A 14,187-nucleotide genomic window follows, 5' to 3' on the forward strand; every position below is an offset into this window, starting at 1 on the left:
CATGCTGCCTTCAGAGGCTGTATAAAGATGGATGAAGGTAGGATGAAATAATGTGCTTTTTAAACTGTTCAGATAGTTCATCCAAAAACACAGTTGTGTAAACCATTAACTATTAAGGCAGCTGCCTATATTTTCTGATGCAGCCACAGTTCGTATAAAACAGCCCTAAACATACAAAAGTTTAGTTCCTATCCCGGTGTCCTCCTTCGGGGTTGTTGATTTTATTATTGTTCCTATTGAAAACACATGTGCAAATAACGTCAGAATGAAAATAGCTGATACTAGATGACATGACTACGGGGGTTACTTTGTGTCCTCTGTGTCCTCGGGTGTTCCGTTCCTCCTAAGAGTTCTCATCTAGAAAGATACTGAAGGAAAAGTACCAGAACTGTAGGTGGGAAAGGGACTAATATTTAAATAAAATTCACAGATTTTCCCCATTCAGTGAGTGCTGAAAATGTTGTAAAAGTCAGCAGATTCATTCAAAGCAACTTTTTTACAATTATTACAGGTTTGATTCCCCTGGAACAACACAAGTTTAACTGCTGAAGGGCACAATGGTGATAGCTCTTTGACAGGGTTAAACCAGAAATGAACATAAACTACTGAAGTTTTTCAATGATAAATTAATAATAGCTTTTTTAAAGTATATGATAGCTATTTCAAGTTTTTTTAAGTTTATAATGGAAAACAAAAACCTCCATTATGGAATCTGTTGTATAGTAACACTGTGTAACAAAAATGTGCAATTACAGAAATTACACTTTTAAGACATGTTCACAGTTTGAGTATAAATTAAAGAACATTATTAAATACAAAACTGAGAAATTAAATACAATATTATCCATTGTGTAGTGTTGTCCTTCATGAATTTACTTTCACAATTAATTTACTTTTTTAGGTCCATTCTGTGTGTGGAATAGAGAGTCTGTAAGGCATGTGGCTTGTATCAGACTTGCAACAGTAATGGCTGCTGGTCTTCACTTATAAATCTGCAGCTCATGTGAAACAGACACTGAGGCTGTTATTGATGACTGATATAAAATTACAGGTTTCCCGCCTCTGTGCCCAAGCACGATCTGAAAACTGCAGCCCTGCTGATGAGCACAGCCTCAATCACGGTTTGTGGCAAGGGTGCAGAATGGAGCTTAGCTCATTATAAGGCCGCACTAGGCCAGTGACAAGACTCTAGAGTGGTAGTTTTCAGCATCAAGCCACTGGAAACACACAGCAGCTCAGCTGTGAAACCCCAGTCAGCGTGCCGGTCATAAATTCACTCGAATAAATAAATTGGAGGGTTTCAGTACATTAGGTCATTCCTCCTGCTCTCTCAGTGCTCATTACCTGTCTGTGCTCAGTGGAAGCTATTCTACCGAGAACTGAATGCTTCCTGAAATCGTAATGCTTTACAAAATTGATGGGCGTATTGGCAGACTTTTGGCTTTTTTGCCCTGTTTCTTTTACTTGGGCTCTTGGAGGAACAGGGTGTAAAGCTGGATTAGAGTTCCTTTGGGAACATTCCCTCTGATGTGATCCAGAGGCGACCCAGAGCAGTTTGTCTTACTTTAGCTCTGCACTCAGTGACACAAAGTTATTTTAGGTAATGCAGTGCTGAGATGTGTTCATTTTCTCATCTGACCCTTGATTAAAGCCTTCTCAAGTTTGATCTGAGAGGATAATGTGTAGATGCTACTGGCGCACATGCTTTTCTCAGCACTGTAGGCCTACTCACAGAGCAATGTTGAGTAATGTGGACAACATGGAAGGACATGTTTGCACAAACAGTCTTTAACTCCTCCGAGTACTTCTCTTCCAACTGCCAATGGATCTTAGCCAGAGTAGCGCCATTTTTAATTTTTAGACTGTACCTCTATCCCTGACAGCCTTGTTGAGAATGAAAACAAGATTGTCAGGGATAGAGGTACAGTCTGTTCAATGTGTTGAACTGTTTAATATCTTCATGTTGATCTTTCAGCTGATGAAACATTCAAAATAAGTCATGCTAAAAGAAATCCAGTTGACAAGAAGCTTCATAAAACACGGGTTGTGATAAGTGGATACGATCACAAACATTTTGATAGTGGAACCTGTTGAACAGAGATTGAATGTCTACCCCTCACAGCGTCTTTTCAAACATGAAAAATTAAATATGGCATCTACCCTGACTAAGGTCTATAATTGTGAGCTCTGATTTTCAGGACTGCAACTAATGTGACTTTTAATGTGGTTTTGCGAAAATTATTTGCTGACAATGGTTCAAAAATTGACTCCCTTGGGAAAAAATATTTTCAGTCAGTATTTCTTTCTCCTGAAATTAAATATAAATGTCATTAAATTTTTCACTAAACTTCAAGTTGATCTACTTAGTTGTTCAGGAGCAAAGCAGAGACCTCTGGCTCAGTAAATATAGCAGGTTTTTTTTTTTTTTTTTTTTGCTTTTTGTCAATACATACACCTTAGAGACTGCTCTTTCTCCTGACCCCAAAGCAGGTTATATATACTCCCACCCTTTTGGTTGTCTGCCTGTTTGCCTTCTCAAGGCCCCGTGGGCTCATGACAGACATGGAGCCAGGCCTGGGGGTCTAATGGCTCCCACATTGCCTCTTGCCCAGGACTGACACATCATGATAAGCAAGTGGGAGCAGCATATTTACTCAAACATAAATATTTTTCAGCTTGTGCCTACAGATGCCTCACGCCTCTTGCCCCCACACAGAAAAGCTGACAGCCTGTTTGGAATCAAGGCCTAGCGATCAAAGGTTTTTGTTTATTTCCTGTGTCACTGATGGCTTTTGGCAGACCTGGGGTATTGTGACAGTCTTGTAGTCCACCAAGGGTTCAACCCAGGCTCTCTGTTGTTCAAGGTGAACAGAGAGTTGGCTGTCCCTGTTGATCCGCCATATGGACGAGTAACGTGACCTGCCTTTTAGGCAAGAAATCTCACGGCAAACCATTTCTGTCAGAGTGGAAAAGTTTTGGACATGAGCTCTGAAGGGGGTTGTGGTTAAAGATTTGCAACAAAGGTTCAAAGCTGAACATGGTCCTGCTGGTTAACCCTGTCTGTGGTATTGGTAGACACACTGGAGATTCATGGGTCGTTTATGGCATTAGGAAAAAACTCTTCCACAGACAGAAATAATCTCCTTCCTTTGCAATGAATGCAAATGAGAACATTATTTTGGTAGCATAGACAAATAGCTAACAGTAGTGTAAAATGCTTTGAATATTGCCCAAAGTGACTTTTTCCTTCTGTCTGCGTAACATAAATTCAGCTCTCTCGTGTTTCTGTTCATTACCATTTCTATGTTTGCCTGTAGTGTTTATTGTGTATGAATATTTGTTAGAGCACCAGTAATTGTGTGGTGTTATTTTGGTTTTAGTATGTTTCCCATTTAGTCTCTGCTCTACATCAGTGCTTTGAGAATTTATTACGTTGGTTCTAAGACCACACATCAGTTGCAATTACTCCTTACAGAGCTAGTGAAGTCTGAAGTAGTGAATCTGAGGTGTTCTTCTTAGCCATTTCAATGAGGGAAATTACTCACAATATATAAAGTGTTCGAAGATCTCTGTTTAAATGCATCACTGAAATCGCAGAGAGTCATTAACCACTTTTCCACCAAAACGTTCTGTGCGTGGTGAGTTATGGTTCCAGTAGCATTTCCACATCAACACGGTTTGGTATAGCATGATTACAAATCATTTTGTCTTGGTTTCTCTGACGATAAGCTAACTGTACTTAGTACAGAGAACCATTCTGGTGGAACACCTTTACTGACGTGGCAAACGGTGATTGGTCACATGGCGAGACACTCCATTCTAATCTTGATTTCACAGCACCTCAGTTGAAAAAGAAACTGTAACCATGACAAAGAGCTCAGATCAGTACAGAATAGCATGACTCAACATAAGCCGTTCAGCCCAGTGGTGGAAAAATGGCTATTAAGTATTCTAACGGCAGTGCTATGCCAACACAGAGGGTGACAGGACAGGAAAAGAAGTTCAGCTGTGAGTTAGGTGACAGCGAGGTTCAGGAGAGGGACTAATTGGCTTTTTAACCTGAGTGGATTCACACCTGTATGCATACATAGAATGGGGCTTGTAAACCTATTTTACAACATCTACTTTTACCTCTGACTCCAGCGACAAATATCTTCAAATAGTTTGCCATTTGATATATCCTATAAACCACTGGGAAAGGGCACCACTATATATTTTCATAAAATATGCATGAATGGCTCACACAGTTGTTCCAGACCAACTTGCTCTAAAAAGGTGCCAGTGGTTCCGGACTTTGTAGGTGTCAGTGCTCGACCCTGTGAGTTAGCATGGGTCACATCTTTACAAGGGGCAGTCATTTAGTACCAGCTGAAAATGGGGGAACACATCAAAGTGTAATTTAACTAGCTGTAAAGCGGCAGGGCATCCCTATGCCTTTTTATGGAATCTGATTGTGAGGGTCAGCAGCAGGCAAATAAAAGAAACACTATAAATTAGGCTACCTGGGGCTCTGTGAAGGGTTAATGGTGAAATATGCCAAAGCCCCCAAAAATGTTTAAAAAAGTCAAACATAAATAAGATGTGCATGTGTAGTAAGACTGTTAAATCTTTATTATGACTGAAGACAAAGGGTAAATGAAATGTGGGATGACTATTTGCTCATCTAAGCTTTTATTTATATCTGTAATTAGATTTGTTTTCTGTCCTTAAAATATGGATTGAATTGTAATAGGCAGCTTAGTTCTCTGAAGCCAGGCCAACATGTCTGAACTTCCCTTCCGCTATCTAATTATTTCAGGCTCTTACAGACGGACATGGCAACATAGGCTTATGATTGATAGGTTGTGATATGAAGAGAGGCTTTGGCTGGAGGCATATGGAAATGGTGAAAGATTTTTTTATTGGTGATTGTGAGCGTGACACCACAAGATATTAGTAGAGAGTGGGCCTCATTAGTAAACGTCTGCATACACAGCCATTGGCAAAACCAAAGCAAATCGCATACGCAAAGGCAGATGTGACAACAGCAGCTCTGGTTATTGGGGCACAATTCTGAGCATAGCCTGACCAAACCACAAGGACTGTCTCCTCCTCTTAATCGCTTTATGTTTTAGGGGTCACCTAACATTCTTGCGTTAGATGTCGTCTTCAGAATTAAGTGTATTATTCTATGCAAAACAACTCAAAAGACAGCAGTTGTTTCAGAGGAAGAGTTGCATCTTGGCTGGTGTGGACTGAAAAAAAAAAAAAGCCCAGTAGTGAGAATATGATAGGTATCCACAGAGAAGTCCAAAAACACCACTAGTCCTGAAAGACGGTTTATCCCAGCAGGCAGCAGCAAAGCGCACATGCTGGGCAAGAAAACACAGCATTTCCTTAAAGCTTCTTCTCACGAAAAATCACAGTTTGCTCAAGTCGCCCAGGTCTCTTGGAGTGTCAGGACAGAAAAATGGTTTAAACTCTAGATGAGGTTGTTCAAACCTGAGAATAGAAGTTTGAATCCACGAGCACTCTCAAACAGGAAGCAAGGGGGTGTCAATCTATATAAAGCAAAAATGTTTGATGGTTTTACTAACACCACTTTGCTTCAGTTGCTGCCTTTCCCATGATTGTGTTTGTGGAGAGATCATATTTGGTGGTTTTGTGAAAAATATAGGGGGTAAAGTACTCTGTATAAGCTGTGTATTTCGATGATTTCGAATGTGGCTTTTCTTTTGAAACATTCTCAGGCAAAAACATATCACTGTTTTCTTAACACAGAGAGAATCTCTGATGCAGGGGTAATTTGAACATGTTGCAAAGTCTCCCCTTGTTCTATTCTTCCGGGGTTTTTTTTAGTTTTGTTTAGCAGTTGAAATTGCATTTCCAAAACCCTTAGTAAAATCCAGAATCTCCTGGATGGAATTAGAAACCACATTGAAGCGGTGCTGTATTTAACAAGCTTTATGGAATGCTGTTAAAAACAACAACAACTACTACTTAAATCACTGTAATTTAAGATAATGTCAAGATAAATGTTAAAAAAAGAACCAGCAGCTAACATGGCATAAAAACAAATCTGAACACCAATCACCAATCCAATCTTATCTTCATAAAATTTTTGTTTGCTAAAAGAGTGGATGTACTGTAGATGTATAAATTACTTTTCTTCTGTTCATATTTTAAATATATGCCACTAAATGGTGTATAATTTTTTTGTTTCTCTTAAAAAAATAGATTTCACCTCTGCTTGAGCGCTGGTAGTCGAGGACCCATTTGTGGGAAACTACTTTTTTTTTTTTTGATTATGCACTTTTTAAATGGAGACCTGGTCTTTGAAGCATACTGACGACCTGCCGATTAGGCAAGCAGAGTGAGACTAATGTTAACAGTAAAGCCAAATTATGAGCTAACTGGTAAAATGATCCCAAGACCTTGTCACATCTCCTTAGATCAACAGACCGCAGCAATTTGCTTTTTTTTCTCATGTTGAAGAGTACCTGAAGATACTTTATGATCCTATGATATTTTTTATTAATGGTTGAAGTGGTTGTTCTTATTTCTAACTGTGTGATGCTGCACGAGCAGGGCGATGGCCTTGTTTCAGGATTCAAATATGACTTCTGTGTCAATATAATCAGGAACTGTAATTAGACTTAATGATTTATATTATAGTGCAACTTTGTTCTGAAGTGTTATTAAAAAAATATATTATGTAAGTGAAATTTGGAAATCAAATGTATTTCATAGTGATAATTAATGTATGCAGTTATTTTATCATAATTTAAATTCACAGCTTTGTAACACTATATATGTTTCAGTTTTTACTTAATTACTAAGTGATGTTTTGCATATTTCTATTTATTTATTTATTTATATGATTACTTGCCCGTGTTTTTATTTATTTTTATGGCAAATGGGACTGGAACAAAGGTCAGAGCTCAAAGTAATTCTAATCATTTATGAACCACTTTTAATCATTCACATTTTTTGCACCCAACCTGCAATTTTTATGTGCTTGGAAACAAGGACAAGTTCAAAATTCATTATAGAAATGCAGAACTGAACTACTTCCTTTCATGTAGTTATTTCTCAAACTAGCCAAATGCTCACAAAATCATAGTTGGCTAGATTTACTGAGAGTTTTTAAAAAGAAAAAGGTTCACAAGCTCTAAAACTGAAAGGTCATAATTGTTAAAAGTTATTTCAGTCTCTTAATATTATTTTAGGCACAACCATACGATCAAGATGAAAATTATTTTCCAAAATGTCCATAATGAGCTGGGGCTCCTAACAATACAAAAGAAGTCCACTGAACAAGTCACAACAGGACAACACGTTTTGTGTGATTTGCTTTGTAACATAAAAAAGCTGTTCTCAGCTGAGCCATTAGATACAAACTATGTGCAAGTTTAAGCCTTTGAGATCCTGGCAAATACCAAAGTATAAAATAATAATAAAAAAGAAATGATAGCCAAATCTTTACCAAAACAAAGTCATGAGCTCTGTTGCTTGTTTCGCAAGACTGCCTCTTAGCTCTCCATCAAGCTATGATTCGTCAGTGAATCACTGATATGAAAACTATAAACTATAGACCTATAGTTAACAAACTAAATATGGAACTATAAACTTTACAGCCACATGTACATCTTACTATGATTTCTTATTAAATGTAAACTCAAGGCTGCTGTATATTCTAGCCCATGAACACTGTTAAGCCCACTGATACATTTTGTGTATCCAAAATGATTGAATGCTTTAATATGTTGTTCATAATGACTTTATCTAAAACAGGCATTTGCACTGTAAGCGCATAGGTAAAGCACATGTGCCCTTGATATTCTTTACAAAAGTTAGTGATCTGTTCCATCAACAACTCATGTCAAATCTAAAAACTGCAATGGTGACACGAGTATTTTTCCAAGGCATTTGTTTAACGAAGTTTCACAAAGTCATCATCTTTTAACATTTCATAGGCTTCTTTTGGTTTTGCACTTTCTCTGAATGGAAAAACAAATTGAGACCATGTTAATGTACATCTGACCCATATTAGACCCAGATTAATCTTCTGTATATGGAGTCTCTTGGCTAATGGTGCACTTTATTCAGTTCTGTGGTCAAACTGGGCTTTCACTGAGGTAATGAAGGGCTCCCCCTTTAGAGTGTCATTCTTCTTTTGTTATTGATATACTGACCACATAAAGTATGAATTAGTCAAAAACTTTTTAAAACCACATGTCAACCTAAAATGATTGTGCACAGGGTCTCAAATATAGTCTGTGATTGCAGTACCATTTCAAATCTTAAAGTCACACTTAATTCTGGAAAGTGTCATGGTTTTATTTGTTTTATTCTCTGACTTTCCTCCTCAGACATAACAATTCATAAAATCACAATACACAAAGTGGGCCTAAACAAAATTCATTTTTGGCATACAAATTTCTTTGGCAGTACATTTTGCATGTTGTACTTTTTTACACCTTTGGCATTTAATTATTTCTTAATAGTTCTTCCAAGCACGAATAATTATATTTTAACACGTTTTTGTAAATTAAATCAAGTCAAAGTAATGAATTATAAGTTACATTCTGATAATCATTATTGTCTTAATTATCTGCATTTTTAAATTTCATTGACCAATGAAAGGTAGTTATTTGTGTCGGACTGCCTCATCAGAATGCATAGTTGTTTTTGTGCTTCAAAGTTGCTGCTCATATTATATGATCAAAAATGTGTCTCAAATTTTTATTTTATTTTTTTTATTTATTTATTTTTATGTCCACTGCAAATGTATTAGTAGCCTAATCTATAATAAATGTAGCACAGCAATCATAAACTCTGTGCAGGTATGATTAAATTGATTGAAATGTGTTTTCAATTTAACCCATTTAATCCCACTAGATAGAATTGTGACCGAAGTTTAGTTTAGTTTAGAAGTAAAGATTTATGAGAGAGTTGTTAAATATAGATGAAAGTGCAGACTGTCTTGATTTCATGTGAAGATTTTTACATGAGTTGTGCAAATAGTTACATGACCAGAGCCCTGGACAAGCAAAATATGAGAAATGATGTCTGTGTCAAAGCTCCATAAAATGATACATTAATACACATACAGTTTCCATATTTATTACATATAATATTTAAGGGGTCTATTATTGATTTATTAATAGATTGCTCTGCCTCATATAAATCATGCTCACAGGACAAGTAAACATGTAAGCAGTCATAAATGTGACCAGTGGGAAAACACATAGTCAAACATATGACTCCCATTATAAATGACAGATTTCAAAGTATTGTTACTATATATATATATATTAAATTGTTACTTTATAGTTTGCAGTTTTCTGTTGGGTCCTATTGAGCAATTGTGCAAAATTTGACTTTGTAGTTTTCCACCGGTTACAGCTGTGCCCAAGAATAAATCTCTTTCACTACCCTTTTTTTTGTTGTTGTTTTTTTGTTTTTTTGTTAGAAAAGGCATACTGTTTGTTTAATTGGGCTATCCCAGGAGAACAGGCACGTGGGATTAAATTTGGGATTAAATGGGTTAAATCAGTTGCCCAGGATGTTACAGGAATGCATATACAGTTTATATCAATTATTTTATCATCCCTTTGAACTGAGAAAATGAAGAGTGCTTTTTATGCAGGATGCAATGAAAGTCAAGTAATAGGCATTAGACCCGTTTACTAACTGTTGATAAATGAAAAGAGCTGGATATTGTCATTATTAACATGTTCCTGATATGTCAACTCTCCCTTAACACAAGAGACTTTTCTATTCTGATTTAGGATGCATAAGCCCTTACCTGCACTGAATAAAAAGATATCCCTAATTATTTAGCCCAGCATAAATGAGTGCGTTTTACTTTGAAAGAGGGTTTTGTATTTGTAAAACTACGTTGAAAATGCAGCTACAGGTTACTGCTGTTTTTCTTGCAATGACGAGCTATAATTTAGAATCAGCTGCTGAAGATCTCTTTGCCACTTTTTTGTACATGTTTTACACATACTTTAGGCCAGTATTCGCTTCAAAATTTCACTTTATTTAGAAGTAGGTCTAAATCCACCTAATTAGGTTTTTCTGGCACTTACGTCGACTTGTTTTGTATTAATTTGACATTTTAATGTTACAGTAGGCAGGTCGTACACTTGGCTATAAGGTGGCTCTTCAGAGAGGTTTAGATTCGCCTGGGAAACTCGATGTTTATATGCTAAAATCTGCACAGCTGACCAGTAGACTTTTAAAAGTAGGCTAGCCTGTATGTCGATGTCTTGTTGCGTCATTATGCAGTTTATTATGCAGCGCGTTCCCGAAAGCTGTAATCTATATCTGTGAAGCGGATAATGGGTTGTTTGGTCGTTTTTTAATGGTTCTTCCGATCTCAATCACTTTCTTAATGCTCAAACCTCTCATTGTGTTACTATTAATGTCGATGTTACTGTGTTGCATGGTGCTTTTGTCGAAATGTATTATTATGATTATTATTATTATTTGTATTATTTGTATTATTTGCTTTTATTACGTTACAAGTAGGCCTACCAATTCCCTTTTGCATTTATTCGGTAACATTTATTTGCTAGACTGACACTTTTCTTTTTAGACAGTCGTTTCGACGTACAGTGATGTTTACGTCTTTTTGACAATTGAAACCGAGACGTGTAGCCTACCAGTAACTATGACACATTTTTATTCCAGCCCAGTCCCACAGGCTTCTTAGGCCTATATCAGACTGAGAGAGAGAGAGAGAGAGAGAGAGAGAGAGAGAGAGAGAGAGAGAGAGAGAGAGAGAGAGAGAGAGAGAGATTTATTCTTGTTAAAGATGTCTTTAATGACTTTAGTGTTCCAAATATAATCATCACAGGCTTATATTGTTTCAGGCTTTTTTATATTTAAATAGATGTTATGGCTGAAGTTGCATTGCGGTAAACTGCTAAAAAGTGCTGAAACGCACCTGAAAAGCGAATTAGCCTTCATTTATTTAAAGCGCTGTTTATAATGTTCTAGTTCTGCCCTTATGTTCTTTCATTTATTTGATTTATTTATTTATTTTCATTATTTTCACATATACCAAAAACAGTGTATTCTTGGAAATAACTCATTTAGTGATAAGGCTATAAGCCTGTTATAATTCCAGAGAAGTTGTCTTGTATCTGGCCGCACAGCACATTACGCAGATGTGTAGTCTCCTTATGATAACGTGATCATCTCAAACAAATTAGTGTCAGTTCAAAATATGTGAATTGTTAAATATGCATTAACTAACCCAAACATTTGTGGACACCTTGAAGCATTTCCCAACGTCATTATTTGTAATCGCTAAAACGCTTTGTATTTCGGCTCGTGATTTTTATTTATTTTTCGTCTTTTTTGGCTTTCTCTATAATTTGTGTAGCCCGATATACAGTCACTTTTCCTGCCTTGTAGTTCACTTATTGTTTAACAACTTTCTGTTTAAATGTGGTGGTTGGAATAAAAGTGTGGAAAAAATTATGTCCCCAAGTTCCCTCAAAAGTTGCTCGCATGTGTTGAAAGAAATGCATTGTGACGTTTTTATGATAAATGTATAGCTAAAGGGATGACTCAGTAGAGTTTATCCATGAAACAGAAATGTAAAATCAATGTAGGCTACTAAATAAACAAGGTACAGCTTATTTGCGCCCATGTGTTTTTGATCAAGTTCAGTTTTTCGTGCCGTGCCTCGGTATCCCACTTTGACATTTGTGTAATAAAACATAGCAACGTTTTCAAGCAGCCTTTGCGAAAGCTCGCCTCTCACTGCAGTGTCTTATGTTTGCATATAATTCCAAATAAAAGCACATCACTTCATTTCCTGTCTGTGCAAGAGGCCGTGCGCGTGTGTACAGTTGTGCGACATGTTCCCCAACTTTAAATTTATAGACTAGAGGGGTTCTTATATTAGTTTACATATACGAGGCTGCAATCACAATTAATAATAATAATAATAATAATAATAATAATAATAATAATGTGCTGCTCGACAACCTGTTAAACCATACAAATTACTGCGTTCGCTTACCGAAAATGTGTTAATTTAATTGTCCGATTCAGATCAAATATTAAGAATTGTACTTGATTATCGTATAATTTAATTCAGTCTTCAAAGGTCACATTTAATAATCGGGGAAGCTATGCCTCCACCTAATCGTGCTGCTGTGATAGCTGGGACAGTTATAGGCTATTGGTAGTAAGTTGTGAAGTCCATTGCATTTGCTTTGTAAATATTACAGAGACTTTACTCTGATGTGATTATCAATATAAATAACCGCCTCTTCAGCCGCAAAAGGGGTGCTAGATCTCCGTTCTGATGAATTAAATAACCTGGTCTAATTGTAGCATTTTCCTTAAGGGCTTTGCAGATTATCTTGTCTTCACAGGGTCAGAGAAGCATGCCATTCAGATCCTAGAACTGCTCTTTTGCTCTACATGTATAAAGTACGAGAGAGTGGAAGACTCTTCTCGCCGCATACTAAGAATATTCCACTAATACTTTATTGTAAACTCACCATAACAAGCGATGAGCCCTCCGTTGTGTCCGCTTTCCTCCTGGAGTTTGCTGCTGTCTGGGGGAGTTTTGCAGGAGGACCTCTGCATGAAGAGGTGGTATTTGTTAAAGGTGCCTTCCTCAGCAGTTGCATCCAGTGACTGGCATTGTTGCTGGAACGGGCTCCGAGATGTTTCCCCGTACGTCTGACCTTTGTTGGTCAGGAAAGCAGGGATGTATTTGGTGTCACTCGCCTGGAATGTCCTGGACGGGTTCGCTTGGTGATCCCTACCTTGCGGTGCAGATGGACTATAATATGAATCCATGGATGTCATGTCGCAGTATGAAACGCACGTCTCGGCGTTCATTCCTAAGGAAAAAAAAAAAAAAAAAAAAAAAAAAAGTTTGGGGAAAGAAACAGACGTCCAGGCTTTTTTCTCTGGAGAGCAATGCGAACAGATACTCTCACACTCTCTCCCTCTTCCTCATACAAACGAACACACACACACACACACATACACGCTCACACACGCACACATAGACTTGAGCGGCAGCTGGGTTTGGTTATAAAATGATTCAGATGTTTTCCAGAAACGGATAGCTAAGCAAAAGCTAAAAAGCCCCCTTAAGGTTAGTGGAGTAACAAAAATAATGCGTCTTCTGAAGATGCAGCCCAGATCTCCTCGGTGTAGACCACTAGACGGACTCTAAGTTAAGACCTCTCCTCGGTTTTTATGTAGATGAAATGAATGGGTGAGGTCAGAAGAATGTTTTTTTTTTTTTTTTTTTTTTTTTGGAAATATGTGGGGTGCTTAACACATGACTTTAATGTAATTGGGATATGAATATATAACTGATTGAATGTGAAGGGCAACACAGAAGATGCAATTTAATGGTTGATACGTAATAAACCTTTATCCTGAAAACAAAGAACAGGGCTAGAGCCCTATATGTAGGCCTGTTTATGATAGTTGTGCATCTCTTAAAGTATTTTCACTATTGCTTTTGTAATGGTAAAAGGCTTTCAGTTCAGTGGCCTGTATTGTTACATTTTGATGTGACGTGTCAGCAGGTCTGGTGATCACTGCTCAGATTAATACAATAATATAGATAATATATTCTATCTAGAAGACAGGCTACAGGCCACATGAGAAACCTACAGTTCTCACTAAATTTACATTTACTGGAAGTTCACGATGTCATGCTCCATGTTTGTTTGTGGTCAGCTATTTTAGTCTTTGGATTTGGTGTTCAAAAAATTAACCACAAATATTTAGTGCTTTAAAAAAAACGCCTTTCATAGTTTTCTCATTCTATTGAATCATTTCATATAACCCTTGCTGAAGCAACATTGCTCATCCATATTAGGCTACACGTATTATTTACCTTGGTCATGTGGTCTCAGAGCGGCAGTAAAACTTTTACGACGCTTTAGTTATGATAACGATTTTTTATTTTTTTTTTTTTTTTTTTTTTGTATTTTCTCATTTTAAACGCATCTACTTTTCATTTAATTGTAGAAGTGAATTTAATAAGGGCTTATTCATACAAGGAAATCTTAATATCACCTCATAAAACCTCCATTCGTTTTTGTTAAATAAAAACACAAGTTATTGGGAAATTGTGTCGTCTAAAAAATGGCAATTCTGCGGTACATCTGGATTATAGGGTTTCTCTTGGACACCACCATTCGAACATTT

The 14,187-nt window shown here is 36.9% G+C and overlaps 1 protein-coding gene across 1 annotated transcript in view; it reads right to left on the bottom strand.

Annotated features, from left to right (window-relative positions):
• Positions 1–13,164, bottom strand: part of LOC127442780 (homeobox protein aristaless-like 4) — a 30,110-nt gene extending 16,946 nt beyond the window's left edge. The window contains exon 1 of the mRNA XM_051700965.1: positions 12,510–13,164. Coding sequence (XP_051556925.1) covers positions 12,510–12,855 — 346 coding nt within the window. The 5' untranslated portion in view covers positions 12,856–13,164. The remainder of the gene's footprint in view (positions 1–12,509) is intronic.
• Between the last annotated feature and the right edge of the window lie 1,023 nt (positions 13,165–14,187).

This window comes from Myxocyprinus asiaticus, chromosome 1 (assembly GCF_019703515.2).
Source record: "Myxocyprinus asiaticus isolate MX2 ecotype Aquarium Trade chromosome 1, UBuf_Myxa_2, whole genome shotgun sequence".
In the NCBI taxonomy this organism is placed as follows: Eukaryota; Metazoa; Chordata; class Actinopteri; order Cypriniformes; family Catostomidae; genus Myxocyprinus; species Myxocyprinus asiaticus.